This window comes from Ranitomeya variabilis, chromosome 6 (genome assembly GCF_051348905.1).
Source record: "Ranitomeya variabilis isolate aRanVar5 chromosome 6, aRanVar5.hap1, whole genome shotgun sequence".
Lineage (NCBI taxonomy): Eukaryota > Metazoa > Chordata > Amphibia > Anura > Dendrobatidae > Ranitomeya > Ranitomeya variabilis.
In genome coordinates this window covers 444,850,521-444,867,595 of record NC_135237.1, presented here as the reverse complement: position 1 = coordinate 444,867,595, position 17,075 = coordinate 444,850,521, and the positions used below count along the sequence as shown (strand labels likewise).

The 17,075-nt window shown below is 42.3% G+C and overlaps 1 protein-coding gene across 1 annotated transcript in view; it reads right to left on the bottom strand.

Annotated features, from left to right (window-relative positions):
- The window catches only part of SPIDR (scaffold protein involved in DNA repair), a 783,664-nt gene that overhangs the window by 15,908 nt on the left and 750,681 nt on the right, over positions 1-17,075 (bottom strand). Inside the window, exon 17 of the mRNA XM_077270463.1 lies at positions 5,690-5,783. Coding sequence (XP_077126578.1) covers positions 5,690-5,783 — 94 coding nt within the window. The remainder of the gene's footprint in view (positions 1-5,689; positions 5,784-17,075) is intronic.

Below are 17,075 nucleotides of genomic sequence, written 5' to 3'. Positions count from 1 at the left end.
CATCAGTTACTACAAAGGTGAACATAAAGAGAACACTATTTACAAGTATATACAAAAAATGACAGAAAACAAAAAGACATAAAATGCAAAGAAAATATATACATAATTGGAAAAAATCATAAAACTACAAAATGCAATATGTCATATCCCTTGCCTCCTTCTTTGAATGGCTCAAAGCATCATGGCCAGGTATCTCCTTTACTATGTCACATGATCCACACAGGATCAACTTCTTGGACACTATGGTCATATGGTCATACTGAACTCCAATGGCTCTCTCTCCACCGACCTATACACGAAGAGCACGGACCGCAATAGTCTGCTATACTACACAAGTTTTCACCCCCCCTCTACTAAGCGATCTATTCCGAAATCCCAGTTCCACCGGGTCTCGAACATTGTCTCGGACATTGACCTCCGCTCCCTAAGGCTGAAAGAGATGACCTCTAAATTCCTAGACCGCGGCTATCCGTCGGGGGTTCTCGATAATGCATGTAGACCTTCAACGCCCAGACCTAACAGATCTTCGGCTCGTATCCCGTTCGTACACTCATTCCACCCGTTTGCCTACATTATACACAAAACGATACGCAGACACTGGCCTTTACTGGCCAGGGCACATCCGGACATCCCGGAGTTTAAAGAACCTTTTTTACCCTGTTTCAGACGAGCCCCCAACTTAAAAGACTCGCTGGTGAAAGCAGACATTGGTACAAATAAATCGGCACCTCGCCAACGTTTTCTCCAAAATCCTAGAACAGGAACCTTCCCTTGCCTCCACTGCACTCAGTGTAATAATGTCCTTAAAGGTACATCCTTCCATCATCCCCATTCAGGTAAGACCTTCAAGATCCCTGACTTCTTCACCTGTGAGACCTCCTGGGTCGTATATCTTATAAAATGCCCCTGTGGCCTGATGTATGTAGGGGAAACCACTCAGCCCATTCGAGATAGAATTTCTAAGCACAAATCCACCATACGGTGCAGAAACCTACTCTTGCCAATTCCCCTCCATTTCATATCTCAGGGCCACAATATCACCCAGCTTAAATTTCAGGTGATCGAACACATAGCAGCACCCAGACGTGGGGGTAATAGGATTGGCATATTAAAACGTCGTGAGGCCTTCTGGATTCACACTTTGAAAACCCTTCATCCCAGAGGCCTCAACAGAGACTACGACCTGGCATCCTTTATATGATAGATGTCAGCCTCCGGACATTGTACGGGTGACCTCTTAGGTGGTCCCCCTGCTCTCCACTATAGAGGCCTGGACAGTATGATATTATTTTTCTTTTTATATATGTGTGGGGTTAATCATTCTTGTATCCCGCTTACTAATACCTCTGTGTTATAGCTGTTATAGCATGTAAAATATAAGCATCAACACTATGTATTTTTCCATATTCTCTGCTATAAAAATCAGCTTCTGCTTTTACCATCTTTTCCATTATATTTTTCCATTGGCTATGTATTTATCTGTTTCTTGTAGCCCTTATTCTAATATCATGCTTTTCATTTCATAGAGCCAATTATACTGATGTTCTTGGGGTTTTCATCTCTCTGCTCCCTCCCTCTGAGGCCAGCACCTTTGGACTACTCCACCTCCACGCGCTGCTCTATAGATTCACCTTCTATCAAGCTGCACGGCTGTAAAAATCATCACAGCACTGGGACGTCACAAGCACCTCCCTCTTCCAGGAACCTCCCATCACATACCGCCCTCCTATACTGTGGTACGCATACCACAACACTGCTGATACACACGGCCATCTTATTTCCGGCCGCATCATCTCCTGCTTTCCTGGCGCCCCTTGGTTGCCAAGCGACGGAGTCCCGGCACCGCCCCCTGCCCATTTAAGGCACGCACTTTCACTTCACACCAGACTAGCGGGGATACCGCGTCTGGACACTAGCACAGCACCTATCAGCGTAAAACAAGGTAAAACCATTGCCCCTGGCATCCCTTTCCTCTAGCAGGACTCTAATGGCTGCATTTCATGCGCATGTATACCTACTGGTATACTTTAGTTATTTCATTCTTTCTATCCACAGTCCATTCTGTGTGCCTCTAAACCATTCTGCGCAATATCAGGTATGCTGTGCCCTCCCTCCCCCCCTCCTTTTGTGCACTACACGTTCATACGTACCTGTGCCATTGTTATTTCCCTTGTATCACCACAGACGCAGATTATGCTGTGCCATATATGACACTAGTCATTTCCTTCTACTATAGCATCATAGTACGGTATGTTCCACTCTCCTTTTTGTCTCACGCCCCTATGCTTAATATCCGGCGGTCTCACTCAGCCTGACACTTGTCTATTCCAATTATTTATCTAGATGACCCTAGTATTTCTTGTCATGGATATGACATATTGCATTTTGTAGTTTTATGATTTTTTCCAATTATGTATATATTTTCTTTGCATTTTATGTCTTTTTGTTTTCTGTAATTTTTTGTATATACAGTACTTGTAAATAGTGTTCTCTTTATGTTCACCTTTGTAGTAACTGATGAAGGTCCAGATATAGGACCGAAACGTTTTTTGGCTACTACGATTAAAATCTCACAAGCATTAAGTTGAGTGCCAGGTTCTTTCTTTGAGTTCTCTTCAATAAAAGGCCTAATTAGGGATTGTCCTAATTCTTCCAGAAAGTCTTCTTTTATGTAGTTTATTTCTGTTCCAGTTGGGATCTGTTTCACACCATAAGACAAATGCGTTGTAGGCGGAAACATCAAGAATATTATAAAAAATAATCATTGGCCACCGATTGGTTTTTCGTTTGCAAGTATAAGTAGTTATTAGTTGGTCAAGTGTATCTACGGCCCCTTTTGTTGCATTGTAGTCCATTATCATGTCCGCCTTTCTATCTTCTCGATTGCTTATTGCATCATCATTGTGCACTGTGCTCATAAGTATCACTTGTTTATTTTTTTGGGAGCATAAGAAACCATTGTTGTGTCTTGAGTGAAATAAAACATGGAACTATGTACACCTCTTTTGCGGAGAATACCTTGTGGAAGCTCAGGCTTGTTCTTTCTTACCGTTCCCAGCATTGTCATTTTTCTTTTTTGCAATATCTGCCCAAGTTGGTACAATGTAAAGAAATTAAAACAACAAAAAAAGGATAAACACACCGGCGCTCCCAAAAAGCTAAACTAGAGAGCTGCAGGTGCCTAAACAGTTACTGTGCTGGATCTGTCATAAAAAAGGACAAAATATATAGATGGATAAGGACACCGCGCTAACTAAATGAGACAATGCATCAATGGACATCTGGCCAGACAAAATGTATAACAAGCTGAAAAAGACGTGCGGCACACTGGAAATGAAAGTGAAAATGCAACTTATGTCCACACTGCAGTGGACGCTGAAAAAAGCAACAGTACCGCAGAGAAAACCAATGTAAGTGCCTAGTAAGGTCACAATAAATCATCAAAGTGTATATATAATAAAAGAGTGTACACTTACTGGATAATGGTGTTGTTGCTGTGTGAAATGCTGGCGGTATATGCAGCAAGGGCCGTCAGCGTTCTTTGGATATTGGAACAGAGCCACCAGCGGCTCAGGTGTCTGGCGGTGAAGTGTCCAGGACTGCAGCGCCGGGCGGCACAAGCACCTAGCAACGTAGGGAGCGTCCTCCCTGGTGAATGTGCGCCGCGCGCTCCTGGAACACAGGAGACCAGCACACGTGCAAAGCCCTGACGAAGAAGGTCCGTAGACCTTCGAAACGCGTAGGCTATAGTGCTCCTGTGCGGCATCCGTCCCTAGCTCCTTGCCTTTTTCGCTTTTTGGTGACGTCACCGCAACCACGCCCCCTCTTTTCACCGCTCTTTGTAGCGGTTTTTCTCCTGTCCACGTGTGCTGGTCTCCTGTGTTCCAGGAGCGCGCGGCGCACATTCACCAGGGAGGACGCTCCCTACGTTGCTAGGTGCTTGTGCCGCCCGGCGCTGCAGTCCTGGACACTTCACCGCCAGACACCTGAGCCGCTGGTGGCTCTGTTCCAATATCCAAAGAACGCTGACGGCCCTTGCTGCATATACCGCCAGCATTTCACACAGCAACAACACCATTATCCAGTAAGTGTACACTCTTTTATTATATATACACTTTGATGATTTATTGTGACCTTACTAGGCACTTACATTGGTTTTCTCTGCGGTACTGTTGCTTTTTTCAGCGTCCACTGCAGTGTGGACATAAGTTGCATTTTCACTTTCATTTCCAGTGTGCCGCACGTCTTTTTCAGCTTGTTATACATTTTGTCTGGCCAGATGTCCATTTGACATTGATGCATTGTCTCATTTAGTTAGCGCGGTGTCCTTATCCATCTATATACAATGTAAAGAAGTTGTCACATGTCACATTTTGCCCTTTCATTCCTTGTGTCAAGTCAAGAACAACTCGCATGCCCTGATTTTTTTCAGGTCTTTCTCCATGCTTTTTTCCTGTATAAACTTGAACATTTATGGCATAGGAACTTTTACTGTCACAAACTGTCCATATTTTTATGCCATACTTTGCCGGCTTACTCGGGATATATTGGCGGAAAGGGCACCTTCCTCTGAATGCAACCAGATGTTCATCAACCGTTATATTTGTACCAACATTATACAATTTTGGTAGAATATCTACCCATGTATCCCAAACCTTTCTGATAGGGGCTAGTTTATCCCTAGCTCTTCTTTCAACTCTATCAGTTTTATCATCAAACTGTAGTACATGAGAAATTTCATGAAATCTCTCAATATGCAATCTTGACAATTGAATTTATTTTTAGAGGAAAAGCAGGGTAAATAACATACAGAGAAAAAAAATTGCACAGAAGTGTACTGAAAGCCAATGCATATGGTTTATACTGAAAGCATGTGTAAATCTGCACCTAAAGCAACTGTTTACTTGATAAACAATAGTAGATGCAATAAGTAGTCTCAAAAGAAATTATAACTCATTTGTTTTACTCAAAAAATGGCTGAAATTAGCATAAAACGCTATTCGGTCATTTTTGACCGGGAACAGTACAAGTGTAAAAAAAAACAAATGTGGCACAAAAACTAAACCCAAAAAAAAAAGTACCCTTAGAAAGAACCCCTCAAATTAGGAAAATAGAAGCAACCACAAGTTTCAGAACCACATAATGAATTTTTTTTTTAAATATCAAAGTTCAAAAACGGTCATTTTTGACCGAACAGAACAGCAGTAGTGGGTGTAGTGTTAGCTGGTTGATCATATGCGCCCGCTATTAAAGAGAATGAATAGTCACTACTCTCCACTCCCATGGGCATGGAGAGCAGTGAATATTTATTATTTTACCCGCAACCACTGGGCGATCACATATGCCCACTATTAAAGAAAATGAATATTCACTGTTCTCCACGACCTTAGCGTGTGAGGGTGTATGGCAGTGACGTCATTCGCTACTTACACACTGCAGACAGCTGCTTGCATCAGAACAGGAAGGTAAATAGAATCGTTTTTATGTGTAGAGCATGATAGTTGCCATGTGTATCAGTATGGGAGGGCCATGTATACCAGGAAGGGGATGGTGGCCATGTTTACCATGATGGGGATGGAGGTCATGTATACCAGGTGGGGGAAGCTCAGAAGCAAATGTGAACCTAGCTTTATATGTAATGGTAATATGCAACAAATTAAATGATATGTTACTGCCAAATAAGTGTTACCTTTTGGGGGTCAAATGTCGCAGTTTATTGCTTCCACAAAGATTGCACACTGGCCAAGAATACGATTCTCTGTCATTTACTCCATTAACTATCCCTGTAGAAAAAAAATTAAGTTAGATAATTGTTAACTACTTAGATGAAGTCTGATTGGATATATCTTTATATCATGTATAAAAGTAGATTTATAAAAATGTGTACATAACAGAAAAAATAAGTCTCTTAAAGACAAACCCTCCGGTAATTGCAGGGGGTTCATCTAAGCAGTTATGAGATTGTCCATAGTCACCAGCTCTCAATAGCAAATAAGAATTCTGAATAGTGTACATCTGCAGTGCAAGCTGCAACATAGGCAGACCAATGTATTTAAAGGGATTGTCCAGCCTTAGGCTACAAGTCAGGAGTCACTCTATGTGACTGCAAATTTGCGAATCCTCACATCCCAAGCTTTGAAGATTCTCTGATGGCCGCCATTTGAACGCAAGTATGTGATTTGCATACATACGGTCACATGCTGACTAGCTGGGCACGGCCTTGCTCAATGCAAGAGTATGGAGCGAGGCCAGACACAGGATAGTCAGAATATGGCCGAAAGTATGCAAATCACATACCTGAGTGACATGAGCGTCCGCTCCTGGCGCTGGCACCATTCTCTTAAAGAGATGAACTGCAGTACTTTGTAGTGGCCACTAGACATTATATGGAGTTGAGCTGTTACACATCATACACCGTTTACACCCGCCCACTACCAGAGGAAATAACAGCTGATCAATAGAAGTGCTGGATGTTAGACCTGAATCAATAACAGCTCTGACCCATTAATGCTAGTCCTCCACAAAATCTAGGAAGGTGTCTTGTGGTATCTACCATGAAAATTTTAGATCCTTTTCAAAGTTGCAAAGTAAGGCCTCCAGGATTTCACTTATTCTTTATAATTTTATTATTATGCTTGCTTATATAGTGCCATCATCTCTGCAGCCCTTTACAGACATTAGGATAGCTAAATTCCCTACCAGTATGTCTTTGGCATTTAGGGGTAAAACTAGAGTACCAGGAAGAAACTCACACAAACTCCTTGTAGATGTTGCTTTTTGCGAGATTTGAACCCAAGAGCTGCAAAGAAGCAGTGTTAACCACTGAGTCACCACGAAGCACATTCCAGGGGAGGCTCAGAAAGGACTGATATCTGACTAATTTACAAACCAAGTTAACAATTTGAACTTTTTATCATGTTCCTTGAACCATCTTGATCAATTTTTACACACATTATCCTGCTTAGGAGACACTGCCACAAGGGGACATGAAGAGTTCTACCTGGCCTGCAACAATGTTTGGGTAGATGATATGTACATACATGTCAGGATTCATTGTCTCCCACACATACATGACTGACTACATCTTTTGCTCTTTGGGCCAGTTCTAATATGGACAAGACATAGCAAGCACCTTCCGCAGTGAACAGTGCTGGTGGGCACTCTAACTATACTCGGTATGTTGTGATTCACTTTATGTTCCGACATCCCTCTGTCACATGAATGTTTTTAGCTGTTTGTGTTACAGTAGCACTTCTATGGCTTCAGAACAGCAGGCGAGCCTTAGCTCCTTAAGAGCTTCACCAAACTCTGCTCCTCTTGACCCTGGTTCCTGTTCACTAGTTGTCCTTGCTAGGACCAATTATGGTAGCTATTAACCACTGCAAACTGGGAACAAAAACACACAAGATGTGTTGTGTTGGAGATGCTGTGAGCCAATGGTGTTCTCTTCATTTGTCAGTGGTTTAAAATGGTTTTGGCTGATTCACGTAGAACCTTTGATCTTTTAATAAGTGACCATAAGCTGTCCCAGCATATACTTTAACCCCTTGATGACAGAGCCAAATTTTTGAAATCTGACCAGTGTCAATTTATGTGGTAATAACTCTGGAACACTTCAACAAATCCCAATGATTTTGAGACTGTTTTTTTCATGACACATTATACATTATGATAATGGTAAATTTAGGTTATGTTTTGTGTTTATAAAAAATATCAGAAATTTGAGAAAAATGTTAAAAATTAGCAATTTTCAAACTTTGAATGATTATCTCTTTAATCCAGATAGTCATACCACAGCAAAACATTAATAAATAATATTTCTCACATGTCGGCTTTACATCAGCACCATTTGTAAAATGTTATTTTATTTTGTTAGCATTTTAGGAGGTTTAAAAATGTAGCAGTAATTTTTCATTTTTTCAAGGAAATTTACAAAATTTTTTTTTTTTAGGGACCTATCCATCTTTAAAGTGCCGTTAGTGGACCCATATATTGAGAAACCCCTAAAAGTTATACCTTTTTAGAAACCCCCTGACATATTGAAAACTGCTGTCAGGTAGTTTATTAACCCTCCAGGTGCTTTTCAGGAATTAATGCAAAGTGGCATGACAGAAATGAAAAAGTGTATTTTTACCACCTAAATGTCGCTAACTTCTGAACAGGATACAATAGCCACCAGACTCTAAGGCCGCTATTTGGTCATGAATTGCCATGACAAACATCAGGATTACAAAATCATGATCGGAGGGCACCAATTGGGATAAATAGGAAGCCCCCACACTCTGTTAACCATTTATAATGATGTAGTCACTATTGACAGCAGCATCTAAGGGGTTAAACAGATTTGGGTGGTGCAAACAGTGATCATGGCTGATACAGCAAGTTGTCAGCTATAGTGGACAGCCGACAGCTGCTGGATTGTCACCTGTATGGGGAGGCTATTCTCTTATATCTCAGGTCAGTTAAAAGACGTATTGGCTGTCATTAAGGGGTTAAAGACAACCAGAAACACACAGACACATCAATGATTTTGTGACAAGCTACATTATATGAGATAAAATTAGTCTCAATTTAAACTGTATACATGACATGAGAAAAAAAAACAAATGACTGTAAGAAGCAAAATGGAAAAGAACTTGCCGTAAACAACAGTAAAGATGTGTAATCTAAGTGTGGTAATTAGCCCAACAAATTGGCACCAAACTGGAAGCTCTGCCCTAACACCATTTATCTAACCAGATGTAATTGCAGGTCTGAAACAACATTAAACACAGACGCCAACAAGTAAGGAAAATTATTCTGCCTCAGTCATCTTCCCATCAAGTGTCTAGGAAATTGAGCAGGTTGATGAACCTCAACATGTCTGCTATATTTCTTACACAATTATGCTGTTTTTAAAGGAAAACTTCCGCTCTCAAATATGTGACGTAAATATATAGGCATAAACATAGATGCACCAGAACCCCAAGTAATATCTGGCTGGGAGATGAGTCGTTGTTTGGCTTGGTTGCTATAGGTAATAGACAGCCTTGGGAAAGCCGGACCACCTTAAACTTGATCCTGTGCTACTTACTCTAAGCGCTTGATGATGCAAGGATCTACAATGGTTTAAAGTGGAGAGACAGGTAATGTCGAGCAATGTATCTGGATGTATATGTAATGGAACATGAAATGATGTGATGTCTCTGCATGCTGTTCTCCTCACTACTGCTAGCACAAACTGTACAATTTCCACATTTTTATTTACAAGTTAAATTATTCTAGTCATATGTAGACAGTTTCCCACAGCCGTAATTCGGCCACATTTAAACTTCTCTTTTACAGACACAAACCCTAGGTTTCTATTTAACCAAACTTACATTGCCCTATCACTCAATGACAGACATGGGCATATCGTAATATGCCACATCTGGCCTTTGGCTGTCCTACTCTGCAGGATGGACAGGAACAAAGGGCTGGAAATAGAGGAGTACCACACCACGTAGTTCTGTTGTCCAACTAGCCCAAATCGACGTCTTCGTTTCACCGGTAAGGATGCAGAAACCGTTTAATACAATGGAGGAACTGGAATTCCTTGTCTCTCTCTTCCACCACTCAGCCTGTGCACCTGTGTCTCAGCATTGCAGGCACGATGCTATCACTGTGGTCACGCCTGTGACCCTGAACACTAAAGATCGGTATCTATACGGAATACCTACTGTTCAGGCACGGACACCGAACATGGATTCACCAGGAAGTTACTGTTGCACTTTTTTTTGCAATTTCAACGCACTTGGAATTTTTTTCCCGCTTTCTAGTACATTACATAATAAAATTAATTATGTAAAAAAAAGTACAACTCATCCCGCAAAAAAACTAAGTGTCATATGCCTATGTGCACGGAAAAATAAAAAAGTTATGAGTCTTGGAAGAAGGGGAGGAAAAGATGAAAAAATGGAAAATCGCCAACACTATATATCACATTTAAAATGCATTTTGGGGGTGACAAACTCCCTTTAACCCCTTTCTGACATATGTTGTAATAATATGTCCCTGTGCCCTGGGCCTATTTGACCAGGGACGGATTATTACGTCATCGCGATCGCCCACACACATGGGCTGTGCACAAGTGATCGCCGCCAGGTATCAGCTGATTCTGACAGATTACACCCTACACTAAATGCCAGGAATGGTCACATACCGCTCCCGGGACTTTAACACCCTAAATGCTGCCATCGCAGCATTCCGGGAGCCGGCAGAGTGATGACGACATCCGGGTCACCAGAGCTAGGAAAGTTGCATGATCATGTGCAGTGAATGATCAGCAACTTTCTCAGTCAGTGCAGAGCTGACAGTTTGTACAGCACAGGGATGCTGTTGAATCCCCATGCTATACAAGCGATCAGCCTGCAAAAAATGATAGTTCCATAGTGGGACAAAGTAAAAAAAAGTATTAAAAAAAGAAAAAAAACAAAACACATTTTTAAAATAATTGTAAAAATATATTTAAAAAAAAAATAATACTAAAATAATCAAAAGATATTGTATCTATCTATAATATAACGGTGGGAGCGTCACTCTGTCCGAAGCCTTTATAGACTGTGCAAGCGCCGGCACAGTCTGGACCCCACAGATTGACGCTCCCAGGAGATCGCGGAATGCGTAAGCACTGAACGCACACCGCGATCTTCAACGGAGAAGCAGGGACGTGCCAGGAGGGTGAGTATGCTATATTCACCTGTCCCCCGTTCCACCGATGCGCGCTGCTCCATCCTCCACATCCTCTGCCTGTGACGTTCAGTTCAGAGGGCGCGATGACGTGCTTAATGCGCGCCGCCCTCTGACTGAAAAGTCACAGCCAGAGGACCCGGAAGACAGAGCGCAGCACAGGATCAAGGCCAGGTGACTATAGCAAGTGCCAGGGGCCTGAGCTAGCGGCGACTCCGACACCTGACCCCCACAGCGCGCCGGTGTCCTCGCCTGCTCAGGCCCCCAGCACTCGGCGCCCAGCGACGATAGGTGAGTATGTTATTTTTTTTTTTATTGCATCAGCATACTGGGCATATAATCCTATGGAGCATCTTATGGGGGCCATCAACCATAATGGAGCAGCAAACAGGGCATATAATACTATGGAGCATCTTATGGGGGCCATCAACCATAATGGAGCAGCATACAAGGCATATAACACTATGGAGCATCTTATGGGGGCCATCAACCATAATGGAGCAGCATACAAGGCATATAACACTATGGAGCATCTTATGGGGGCCATCAACCATAATGGAGCAGCTTACAAGGCATATAATACTATGGAGCATCTTATGGGGGCCATCAACCATAATGGAGCAGCATACAAGGCATATAACACTATGGAGCATCTTATGGGGGCCATCAACCATAATGGACCAGCATACAGGGCATATAATACTATGGAGCATCTTATGGGGGCCATCAACCATAATGGAGCAGCATATGAGGCATATACTATGGAGCATCTTATGGGGGCCATCAACCATAATGGAGCAGCATACAGGGCATATAATCCTATGGAGCATCTTATGGGGGCCATCAACCATAATGGAGCAGCAAACAGGGCATATAATACTATGGAGCATCTTATGGGGGCCATCAACCATAATGGAGGAGCTTACAAGGCATATAACACTATGGAGCATCTTATGGGGGCCATCAACCATAATGGAGCAGCATACAGGGCATATAATACTATGGAACATCTTATGGGGGCCATCAACCATAATGGAGCAGCATATGATGCATATAATACTATGGAGCATCTTATGGGGGCCATCAACCATAATGGATCAGCATACAGGGCATATAATACTATGGAGCATCTTATGGGGGCCATCAACCATAATGGAGCAGCATATGAGGCATATACTATGGAGCATCTTATGGGGGCCATCAACCATAATGGAGCAGCATATGAGGCATATACTATGGAGCATCTTATGGGGGCCATCAACCATAATGGATCAGCATACAGGGCATATAATACTATGGAGCATCTTATGGGGGCCATCAACCATAATGGAGCAGCATACAGGGCATATAATACTATGGAACATCTTATGGGGGCCATCAACCATAATGGAGCAGCATACAGGGCATATAATACTATGGAGCATCTTATGGGGGCCATCAACCATAATGGAGCAGCATATGAGGCATATAATACTATGGAGCATCTTATGGGGGCCATCAACCATAATGGATCAGCATACAGGGCATATAATACTATGGAGCATCTTATGGGGGCCATCAACCATAATGGAGCAGCATACAGGGCATATAATACTATGGAGCATCTTATGGGGGCCATCAACCATAATGGAGCAGCATATGAGGCATATAATACTATGGAGCATCTTATGGGGGCCATCAACCATAATGGATCAGCATACAGGGCATATAATACTATGGAGCATATTATGGGGGCCATAAACCATAATGGAGCAGCATATGAGGCATATAATACTATGGAGCATCTTATGGGGGCCATCAACCATAATGGAGCAGCATACAGGGCATATAATACTATGGAGCATCTTATGGGGGCCATCAACCATAATGGAGCAGCATACAGGGCATATAATACTATGGAGCATCTTATGGGGGCCATCAACCATAATGGAGCAGCATATGAGGCACATACTATGGAGCATCTTATGGGGGCCATCGACCATAATGGAGCAGCATACAGGGCATATAATACTATGGAGCATCTTATGGGGGCCATCAACCATAATAGAGCAGCATATGAGGCATATAATACTATGGAGCATCTTATGGGGGTCATCAACCATAATGGATCAGCATACAGGGCATATAATACTATGGAGCATCTTATGGGGGCCATCAACCATAATGGAGCAGCATATGAGGCATATACTATGGAGCATCTTATGGGGGCCATCAACCATAATGGAGCAGCATATGAGGCACATACTATGGAGCATCATCTTATTGGGGCCATCAACCATAATGGAGCAGCATATGAGGCACATACTATGGAGCATCTTATGGGGGCCATCAACCATAATGGAGCAGCATACAGGGCATATAATACTATGGAGCATCTTATGGGGGCCATCAACCATAATGGAGCAGCATATGAGGCATATAATACTATGGAGCATCTTATGGGGGCCATCAACCATAATGGATCAGCATACAGGGCATATAATACTATGGATCATCTTATGGGGGCCATCAACCATAATAGAGCAGCATATGAGGCATATACTATGGAGCATCTTATGGGGGCCATCAACCATAATGGAGCAGCATACAGGGCATATAAGGCACAGAATGGGGGCTCAAGATGGGAGCAGCGCATGACAGAATGGGGGGGTAGGATGGGAGCAGCACATGACAGAATGGGGGCGCAGGATGGCAGCAGCACATGACAGAATCGGGGCTCAGGATGAGAGCAGCACATGACAGAATGGGGGCGCAGGATGGGAGCAGCACATGACAGAACGGGGGAGCAGGATGGCAGCAGCACATGACAGGATGGGAGCAGCACATGACAGGATGGGGGCACAAGATAGGAGCAGCACATGGCAGGATAAGGGCGCAGGATGGGAGCAGCACGTGACAGGATGGGGGCGCAGGATGAGAGCAGCACATGAAAGGATGGGGCGCAGGATGGGAGCAGCACATAACCAAAATGGAGGCGCAGGATGGGAGCAGCACATGACAGCATGTGGGTGCAGGATGCAAGCACTACATGACAGGATGAGGGCGCAGGATGGGAGCACCACATGACAGCATGGGGGCACAGGATGGGAGCACATGACTGGATGAGGGCTCAGGAAGATAGTAGCACATAACAGGATGGGGGCGCATGATGGTAGCAGCACATGACAGGATTGGGGTGGAGTATGGGAGCACCACATGACAGGATTGGGGTACAGGATGGGACCACCACATGACAGGATTGGGGTACAGGATGGGAGCATGTGACAGGATGAGTGCTCAGGAAGACAGTAGCACATCACAAGATGGAAGCACACAAAACAGGATGGGGGCAGCACATAACAGGATGGGGGCGCAAGATGGTAGCAGCACATGACAAGATTAGGGCGCAGGATGGAAGCAACACATACCAGGATGGAGACCATATACCAATATAAATGCTCGCCACCCGGGCGTAGAACGGGTTCAATATCTAGTAAATAAATATTTGTATGGAAAAAAAATTAAAATATCTGGTATCGCCGCGTCCCAACCTTTAAAAATGTCCCATTAGTTAACCCCTTTAGTGAACACCATAAAAAAAACAAAAAAAACCAATGATTGACAAACAAAAAGTGGAATAAAACGCGATAAAAAGACATATAAATAACCATGGTACCGCTGAAAACAGCATCTTGACCCGCAAAGAATAAGCCGCTATACAGCTCCATCAGTGGAAAAATAAAAAAGTTATAGCTCTCAGAATAAAAATATGTAAAAGTAATTATTTTATCTATAAAATAATATTGTGTAAAAGCGCCAAAACATTAAAAAAAAAACTATATAAATGAGGGATCACTGTAATCGTACTGACCCGAAGAATAAAACTCCCTTATCAATTTTACCACACACGGAACGGTATAACCCATCTGCACTCCAAGAGGCAAAGAGCGCTCCGTTCCTCCAGAGTTTCTCCGTATGGCTCAGTAGAACTGTACAGCCACATATGGGGTATTGCCACCTTCAGTAGAAATTGTGGGACAAATTTTGGTGCCACAAATCTGGGGCTAAAACTAAATTTTGGGGTTAAAAATGTACTTATTTTCCTTCACTGCCCAGTGGGTCATGACACCTGCAAACGATAACAGTAAAATCTGGCACTCCTTGCCTTCTGAGCTTTGCACTGTGCCTGAAAAATACTTCCCGATTACATGTAAGATATTGGCGCACTCAGAAAAAATGGACCTCAGTTTGTTGCGAAAAAATTTCCTATTAGCCCTTAGAAAAATTAAAAACTTGGGGCTAAAACAACATTTTAGTGGTAAAAATGTAATTTATTCTTTCTTCACCGTTCAATGGTATACAATTCTGTGAGACACATGTGGTGTCAATATGATCACTGCACCCCTAGATGAATTAATTAGGGAGTGTAGTTTGTAAAATAAGTTCGCATATAGGGGGTTTCTGTTGTTCTGGCACATCAAGGGCTCTGCCAAAGTGACATGGCACCCTCAAACCATTCCAGCAAATCTGAACTCCAATATGGAGCCTCTTCCCTTCTGAGCTTTGCACTGTGCCTCAAAAGTAGTATTCCCCCACATATGGGGTATCGGCGTACTCAGAGAAATTGCACAACAAATTCTACAGTGCAATTTCTCCTGGTACCCTTATGAAAATACAAAACTGGGGGCTAAACTAACATTTTAGTGGGCAAAATTAGATTTTTTTACTTTCACGGTGCAACTTTCTAAACTTCTGTGAAGCACCTGGGGGTTGAAAATGCACACCACATATCTAAATACATTCGTTGAGGGGTCTAGTTTCCAAATGGGGTCTCTTGTGGGGGGTTTCCACTGTTTAGGCACATCAGGGGTTCTCCAATTGGGAAATGACGTCCACTAATGATTCCAGGAAATTTTACATTCAAAAAAGCCAAATGACGCTCCTTAACTTCCGAGCCCTGCCGTGCGCTCAAACAGTATTTTTCTCCCTCATATCGAGTATCGGCGTACTCCGGAGAAATTGATCTACAAATTGTGCAATTTATCCTGTTACCCTTATGAAAACGCAATATTTTGGGCTAAAAAATATATTTGGGGGAAAATTAGATTTTTTTATATTTTTACGGCTCAATGTTATAAACTTCTGTGAAGCACCTGAAGGTTCAATTTGCTCACCACACATCTAGATCAGTTCCCTGAGAGGTCTAGTTTCCAAAATGGTGTCACTTGTGGTTGATTTTCACTGTTTAGGCACATCAGAGGCTCTCCAAACGTGACATGGCACCCGACAATTGTTCCAGCAAATGTTGTATTCAAAAAGTCAAATGGCGTTCCTTCCTTTCCGAGCTCTGCCGTGCGCCCAAACAGTAGTTTTCTCCCTCATATGGAGTATCGGCGTTCTCAGGAGAAACTACATAACTTTTGGAGTCCACTTTTTCCTGTTACCCTTCTCAAAATAAAAAAAAATTGGATCTGAAGTAAAAAAAAAATTCTAAAAAGTTAAATGTTCATCTTACTTTTCCACATTCCAAAAATTCATGTGAAGCACCTGAATGGTTCATAAACTTCTTGAATGTGGTTTTGAGCACCCTAAGGGGTTAAATTTTTAGAATGGTGTAATTTTTGGGTGTTTTCTGCTGTATAGATTGCTCAAGGTGACTTCAAATGTGATGTGGTCCCTAAAAGAAATGGTTTTGTAAATTTTATTGGAAAAATGAACAATCGCTGGTCAACTTTTAACCCTTAGACTGCCGTCACACTATCAGTATTTGGTCAGTATTTTACATCAGAATCTGTAAGCCAAAACCAGGAGTGGAACAAATAGAGGAAAAGTATAATAGAAACATATGCACCACTTCTGCATTTATCACCCACTCCTGGATTTGGCTTACAAATACTGATGTAAAATACTGACCAAATACTGCTAGTGTGACAGCAGGCTTATAACTTCCTAACAAAAAAAAAATTTGGTTCCAAAATTGTGCTGAAGTAAAAGTTCACATGTGGGAAATGTTACTTATTAACTATTTTGTGTGACATTTCTATGTGATTTAAAGGCATGAAAATTCAAAGTTGCAAAATTTTCACCAATTTTCCATTTTTTTTTTTCACAAATAAATGCAAGTCATATCAAATAAATTTTACTACTATCATGAAGTACAATATGTCACGAAAAAAACAATCACAGAATCACTGGGATCTGTTGAAGTGTTCCAGAATTATTATCTCATAAAGTGACAGTTGTCAGAATTGTAAAAATTGACCTGGTCATTAACGTGCAAACCGCATTTGGGGTTAATGGCAAGAGGAGTTCCCCAGCAGACAGTGACTGCTGGAAAATTTGATGGGCCCTATTATGACATCTGTAGACTGGCATTGCTGCATGCACTT